At 36.5% G+C, this 8101-nt stretch overlaps 1 protein-coding gene across 1 annotated transcript; it reads right to left on the reverse strand.

Annotated features, from left to right (window-relative positions):
* Positions 1-6078: 6078 nt before the first annotated feature.
* On the reverse strand, positions 6079-7788 carry LOC110258622 (olfactory receptor 2B11-like). The gene is given in 2 exon segments (XM_021081917.1): positions 6079-6936; positions 6939-7788. Coding segments are annotated over 2 exon segments (942 nt in total). The 5' UTR covers positions 7249-7788; the 3' UTR covers positions 6079-6304.
* Positions 7789-8101: the final 313 nt, after the last annotated feature.

The raw sequence follows: 8101 nt of genomic DNA on the forward strand, positions 1-8101 counted from the left end.
TAAATTAGAACCCCAAATTTATTCATTTTATTTTATTATTATTGTTTTTAATTGAATATAGTTGATTTACAATGTTATGCACATTTCTGCTGTATAGCAAAGTGACCCAGTCATACATATACGTATGTGTGTGTGTATATATATACATAAACATTCATTTTTTAATATTATTTTCCATTATGGTCTATCTCAGGAGATTGGATAAACGATACAGTACAACCTTATTGTCTATACATTCTAATTGTAATAGTTTGCATCTACTAACCCCAAACTCCCAGTCCATCCCACGCTCTCCCTTCTCTCCCTTGGCAACCGCAAGAGTGTTCTCCATGTCTGTGAGTCTGTTTCTGTTTTGTAGTTAGGTTCATTTGTGCCCTATTTTAGGTTCAATATGTCAGTGATATCATCTGGTGTTTGTCGTTCTTGTTCTGACTTACTTCACTTAGAATGATGTTCTCTAGTTAATCCATGTGGCTGTGAGTGGCATTATTTTGTTCTTTTTATGGCTGAGTAGATTTTCATTATATATAGGTACCATATCAATCCATTCATCTGGTGATGGACATTTAGGTTTTTTCCATGTCTCGGGTATTATGAATACTGCTGCAAAGAACATGGGGGTAGATGCATCTTTTTGAATTGTGGTTATGTATGCATATAAGCCCAGTAGTGGAATTTCTGGATCATATGGTAGTTCTAGATTTAATTTTCCAAGAAACCTACATACTGTTTTCCATAGTGGTTGTACCAATTTACATTCCCCCTAACAGTGTAGGAGAGTTCCCCTTTCTCCATACCCTCTCCAGCATTTGTTATTTGTAGACATATTAATGATGGCCATTCTGACCAGTGTGAGGTAGTACCTCATTATAGTTTTGATTTGCATTTTGCTAATAATTAGTGATGTTGAGCATCTTCTTATGTGCCTACTGGCCATCCATATATCTTCTTTGGAGAAATATCTATTTAGGTCTTCTTCACTTTTTTTTTCTTTTTTAAAAATTTTATTGAAGTATAGTTGAATTACAGTGTTGTGATAATTCCCACTGTACAACAAAGTGATTCAGTTATACATATACACACATTCATTCTTTTTCAGTTTCTTTTCCCATAAAGATCATCACAGAATATTGGGTGAGTTCCCTCTGCTATTCAGGAGGTCCCTGTTGGCCAATCATTGCATATATCCCAGTGTGCATATGCCAATCCCAAATCCCCAGTCCATCCCTCCCCCTACATGTTCCCTTTGGTAACTATAAGTTTGTTTTCAAAGTCTGTGAGTATTTCTGCAGTATCTTTTTGTTTTAAGATTCCACTTATAAGTGATATCATATGATGTTTGTTTTTCACTGTCTAACTTCACTTAGTATGATAATCTCTAGGGTCATCCATGTTGCTGTAAACAGCATTATTTCATTCTTTTTCATGGATGAATAATATTCCATTGTATATGCATATACTATATCTTCTTTATAGGCCAGCATATATTTGGGTCTTGTTTTTGTATCCATTTAGCCAGGCTACATCTTTTGGTTAGAGCATTTATTCCATTTACAGTTAAGGTAATTATTGACATCTGTGTTCTTTTTGCCATTTTGTTAATTATTTTGGATTTGTTTTTGTTGTTTTTTTCTCTTCCCTTCTTTTATTCTCTTATCTTATGGTTTGATGACTGTCTTTATGTTGTGTTTTATTGTTTTTTATTTTGTTTTTGTCTTTTTAGGGCTGTAACCACAGCATATGGAGGTTCTCAGGCTATGGGTCATATTGGAGCTGCAGCTGCTGGCCTACACCACAGTCACAGCAACACCAGATCCAAGCTGCATCTTCTACCTACACCACAGCTCATGGAAACACTGGATCCTTGACCCCTGAGCAAGGCCAGAGATAACAGCTGTGCTCATGGATACTAGTTAGATTCATTTCTGCTGAGCCACGATGGGAACTCCCTAATTGATTTTTCTTATTTGTGTGTGTGTGTGTGTGTGTGTGTGTGTGTGTGTTGTTGTAGATTTTTGGTTTGTGGTTACCACAATGTTTTGATATAGGAGTCTTGTATATATAGTGTGTGTGTGTGTGTGGTGTGTGATCTTTATGATTTCCTTCCTTCTGCTGACTTTAGGTTTTGTTTGTTCTTCCTGATTCCTTTTTTTCTCTTCTCTTCTCTTCCTCTTCCCCTTCTCTTCCTCCCTCTCCCCTATCCTCCCCATCCCCTCCCATTCCCCTCCCCCTCCCTCCTCTTCTTCCTCTTCTTCTTCTTCTCCTTCTCCTCCTCCTCCTTCTCTCTCTCTTTTCCCCTTTTGTTCTACTTAGTTATGTGGAGGTTGACCTTTTTGGAAGTCTGAAGTCTTCTGCCAGTGTTCAGTAGATGTTCTGTGCTAATCATTGTGATGTAGATTTTTTTTAATGTCGTTTGTGGGAGAAAGTGTGCTCCATGTCCTACTCCTCTGTCATCTTGATCGCAGATACTAATTTATCATTTTAAAGCTGATAGTTATACTCTTTGACTGACATTTTCTGTTTCTCCCAACCCCAGTCCCTAGCAGCTACCATTTTACTTATTATTTCTCTGAGGATTTTTTGATTTCACATAAAAGTGAGAACATATAATACTTGTCTTTCTCTTTCTGCTTTATGTCGCCTAGCATAATACTCTCAAGGTCTCTCCATGTTTTTGCAAAAGGCAAGATTTCCTTCTTTTTCAAGGCTGAATTATATTTCATTATATATATATATATAATGTTATATAACAATAAATTATATATAACTATATATAATGCATATTATGTAAGTAATGTTCTTTATACATTCATCTTTTGATGGATGCTTAGTTTGTTTCCATGTCTTAACTATTGTGAATAATTCTGCACTCTCTCTTTTTCTCAGTTACTCTTCTAAAGCTTGTCAGTTTTGTTTTCTTTTCAAAAAACCAACTCTTTATCTTGGTTTTTTTTTTTTTTGCTTTTATGGTATCTCTATTTATTTCTACTCTGATCATTATGATTTTCTTCTTTCTAAATTTGCACTTAGTTTGTTTCTCTTTTCCTAGTTACTTGTGGTAAAGGTATGTTGGTGGTTTGTGATCTTTCTCTTTCATTTTATCCTTATAAACTTACCTATTAGAACTGCTTTTGCTGGAGATTGGGACAAGATGGCAGATAGAAAGACTTAAGCTCACCTCCTCTCATGAAAATACCAAAATTACAACTAAACATTGAATAACTATCAATAAAATAGACTGGAAATTAGAACTGCTTTTGCTGCATCCTGTAAGTTTTGGTATTTTTATTTCTTTTTCTATTTGCTTTTTAGGGCCAAGCCTATAGTATATGGAGGTTCCCAGGTCAGGGTCGAATCGGAACTGTAGCCACAGCCAGCAATGCAGGATGCTGGCTGTGTCTTTGACCTACACCACAGCTCACAGCAACACTGGATCCTTAACCCACTGAGCGAGATCAGTGGGATTGAACCCATAAATTCATGTTACTAGTAGGATTGTTTCCTCTGTGCCACAATGGGAACTCTGGTATTTTGTATTTCTGTTTTCATTTGTATTAAAATATTTTTTTGATTTTCCATTTGATTTTTTTGACCTGTGGATGTTCGGGTGTGTGTTGTTTAGTTTCCACATGCTTGTAAATTTTCCAGTTGTCATCCTGGAATAGATATCCTAGTTGATATCTAGTTTCATTACCATTGTGGTCAGAAAAGTTTCATATACCATTGTGGTCAGAAAAGATGCTTGCTATGAATTCAATCCTCTTACATTTGCTAAGTCTTTTTTGTAACTTAACATATGACCAATCTATCTTGGAAAATGTTCTGTGTAACGTGATAAGAATGTTTGCGCTACTGTTGTTGGATGGAATGTTCTATATATGTTTGTTAGGTTCATTTGGATTAAAGTATATTTCCAATCCTGTGTCCTCATTGATTTGTTTTGATGATAGTTCCATTCTTGATTCTAAGTGAGGTATTAAAGTCTCCTACTCTTGTTACATTGTTGTCTATTTTACTCTTTTGTTCTGTTTGTGTTTGCTTAATATATTTAAGTGCTCTGATGTTGACTGAGTATATCTTTACAATTGTTGAATAAACTTTATGCTACTTTCTCCCTCCTACTCCTTCTGGGACTCCAGTAATTCATAGATAGTATCTTTTAATGGTATTCCATAATTCACATAGATTTTCTCTTTCTTTTTAATTTTTTTCTTTTTGCTCTCCTGACAGTATGATTTTAAATAAGTCTTATAATTCACCAATTCTCTCATTTGTTTGGTTGAGTCTGTTTTTGAAGTTGTTTATTGAATTCTTCAGAGCTGTCATTGTTCTCATAAATTAGGGTTTTTAAAAATAGTTTTGATTTCTTTGTTGAACTTTAATTTGTTCATATTTGTCTGTTTCACTCACTTTTTTTCAGATTTTTTCTTCTTCTTTGGAACAATTCCTTTATCTTCTAATTTTGTTTAACTTTCTCTGTCTTTATGAAAATTAGGTGAAACAGCTTCCTATCCCAGTCTTGAGGCATCCCTGTGAATTCTGCATGTGCCCAGTGGCTTTGGTGGGAGAGCTGGATCTGAGGTGAGCATGGGCTACATCTTCTCCTGGTGTGTGCTGGCAGCTGCCACCTTGGTGTGAGGTATGGCTGGAGTTGGAAGGACTAGAGTGAGAGCGTTTCTCCTATTCTCACTGGCTGTTACCATCCTACTGGGGGTAGGTTTGGGGCCCAGGGGGCTGTAAGAGGAGCCCCAACTGAGTTGGGTTTCTGCTGGGTGTGATGGTTATCTCCACCTTGGATACCTTGGATTGTTGCGATGGGTCCTTGCCAGGGCCTGAGGGCTTGGGGCTGCTCTTCTGTGCTGGTTTCACTCTTTTCCCAGTGTCCATGGAGGCTGGATTGGAGCTGGAGTGTTGTGCATGCCACTGAGCTGCTTTCACTCCCATCCTGAAAGTGGTTTCCTCCCTGGAGCTAGTTTGCTCCTCCCAAGGTGTTTTGTAGACAAAACACCCAGGCAGTTTTCTGTCTGCAGCCTCTGCATTTTGACAGGAAGACTGCTCTCTCTTTAAGAGTGAAGTCTTGGTTTCTTACAGCCCTCCTGTAAGCCCCACTGTTTTCCAAACCAGCTAAGGGGGTTTATCTTCCCATTGTCAGATTTCAGGACTGGGGTGCCTAATGTATGGCTGGAACATCTCACTCCCAAGCATTTTTCCTAATATTTACTTAATTAGTTCTCCTCCATCTACTGCTTTAATCCAACTACCAGTCCTATTGTTTGTATTTAGTTTTATGTGTTTTTTCTCTAAATCGTGTATTTTCTTACATATTTTTTTGCAGTTTCTTCTTTTTGCTTTTGGTTCGCTTTAAGGTATTCTAAGATATTTGCTTACTCAGACTGATAATTCAGTTATCAATAGTAACAATTCAATTATCAATTTCTTTGTTGTATAATTTAGTTTTAGGAAACCAATTTTGAAAATTTTATTGCACATAAATGATACTACTGATCAAAGTACGTAGCTGAATTTAATAGAACATTTAATTATTAGGAAGCGTATCTTCTAGATATTCAGCTTGGTCTTTTTGCATTTGCCTTAGCATTTGCTAGGAGTTGTGATTTTAAATTCTCTGCCTGTGGGTTTACAATTTTTCTTAAAAGCTTGGAGCATCTGAGATTCTTCACATATTCAACAAACTATCTTCTATTTTTTGGGGGCGGGGGTGAGTGGGTAGATGGGCTATACCTTTTCCCATATGTCAGATCCTGTCTGACTTTTGTCTTAAAGAATATCTCAAAAATATTTTCCTGTGATGGTCCTCACAAATTCTACGTTTAAATTGATGTTAACTGAGGAAGTTTTTAAAAATAGTTTTCTGGACATGATTTCTCAAAATTCTGATACAAGATATCTGCAGTGGAGTCATGTTTGTGATTTTTAAAGTATAAGTATTCTGATGTGTACCAAAGCTGAAAAACAGTCTTTCTAGCAAATAGGACCAGGTGCATCAAATGTGCCTATACTTGGGAAAACTTGTAACATCGAGATATTTTTTAAAACATCTATTTAAGAAAAATTTTCAATATGTTTGTTAAGACACAATTTATACAGATATGAATTTTTAATATTTTTATAAATTTAATTTAAATTTAGTACCATATATTTATTTTATTTCTTATGATAGCTACATAGTAAAAAGTTACGTCTTTGGGGATAATTTTGAGACGAGGCAAAACCAAGAGGTAATTTAGAACAGAGGCTCTTCTAAGTCCTATATGGAAAGTATGAAGTACAAAAATAGCTATGTTTATCCTCTTCTTTGATGGTACAATGAGACAAGAAGCCTCATCATTGCCCCTTTCATGTCTTTGTTCCTCAAAGTATAAATAAAAGGATTAAGCATAGGAGTCACCAAGCTGTAGAATAGGGACATGAGTTTGTTCTTATCCTGGGAGTTAGCAGCAGAAGGTTGCACATACATGCTAATTACTGGCCCATAGAAGAGAGATACAACAATAATATGAGAACTACATGTGTTAAAGGCCTTCTTCTTTCCCTCTGAGGACTGAATTCTGAGCACTGTAGCTACGATGAACCCATAGGAGACAAGAATAAGTGACAAGGGAACGAGGGAATAGAATGTTCCCACAATGGAGAGCATAGCTACATTGAATGTGGTATCAGTACATGACATCTTGATCATCACTGGGACCTCACACAGGAAATCATCTACCTTGTTGTTGCCACAAAGTGGCAGCTGGATGGTGAGGGATGACTGAAGCAAGGAGTTGACCAAACCACTTAGCCATGCCATGACCACTAGGAAGATACAGAGTTGCTGATGCATGATGACTGGGTACCTCAAAGGCTTGCAGATGGCCATGTAACGATCCATGGACATCACAGCTAAGAGGATGCATTCGGTGGCCCCCAAAAGTGAAACATATAAAACTGAGTCACACAGCCTCCGTAGCTGATAGACTTATCTGGGCCCCAGAGGTTTAGCAGCAGTTGAGGGATGGTGGTTGTGGTAAAACAAAGGTCCAGGAAGGAGAGGTTGGAAAGGAAGAAGTACATAGGGCTGTCAAGATTCGGATCTACTCTGGATACCACTATAATTGAGATGTTTCCTACTAGTGTGCAGATGTAAGCAGCAAGCACTATTATGAAGAGTGGCATTTCCAACCAGGGATGGTCAGAGAAGCCCAAGAGAATGAAAACCTTTGGAGTACTTACATTTCTTGCATTCATGACTGTCGTTGCTCTTGTTCATGGACTTAAGTCAAAATGAAGATGTATATTTCAGTATTAAATATTCTTGATGGTCAACTTATTCAGTTAAATAAAGTGAGTTATGAAGGGATTTTCTCTGTGATGTAACTCCAGTGATGTGAATTGATACTTGCAAGATGAAAACATGAATCAAAATGCCCCAAATTATTATTTTGTAGTACATCTAAAAGAAGATAACAAATCTCTATATTTTACCTAGAGAATGTAATATAGAAAATTTTTATAGAATAATGATTAAGTAAAGGGATACCACAGTTTTTCTTATATTTGAGAAAATAATGAAATGGAAGAATGTTTCCCCAAACTCACCTGTGCTGACTTACCACATGTGTTCATTTCTTTCATCCTTAGTCTGCTAAACCTTATTATTCTCTGGTTGAATTTCTGAGTTTATTTAGGTAAGTTCAGAACTCTAGCTGGATTGGTCTGTTTCATATAGAAACAGCAAGAGAGAGTGCTTTTCCTTAGTCCTGTATCTCAAATCATAAAATGACTTTTGCAAAGATAAAACTTGTCATAGAAGAAAACACACAGTTAAAATGATTCCCAGTCAATGAAGACCTGCAGTATAGCACAGGGAAGCCTACCCAATATTCTGTGATAAGCTTTATGAGAAAAGAATCTGAAAAGGAATGGATGTGTGTATGTGTATAACCGAGTCACTTTGTTGTACAGCAGAAATGATCACAACAATCTTTCTGTGCCATGAGGATTAATTAGTTCAATATGTGTGGCTACCCTTTTGCAAGTGTAATACTTTATGTTGGGTTAGTTATTTTCATTGAGTACAGTGTCCAGGTTGATTTATGCA

This window comes from Sus scrofa, unplaced genomic scaffold (assembly GCF_000003025.6).
Source record: "Sus scrofa isolate TJ Tabasco breed Duroc unplaced genomic scaffold, Sscrofa11.1 Contig2561, whole genome shotgun sequence".
Classification (NCBI taxonomy): Eukaryota; Metazoa; Chordata; class Mammalia; order Artiodactyla; family Suidae; genus Sus; species Sus scrofa.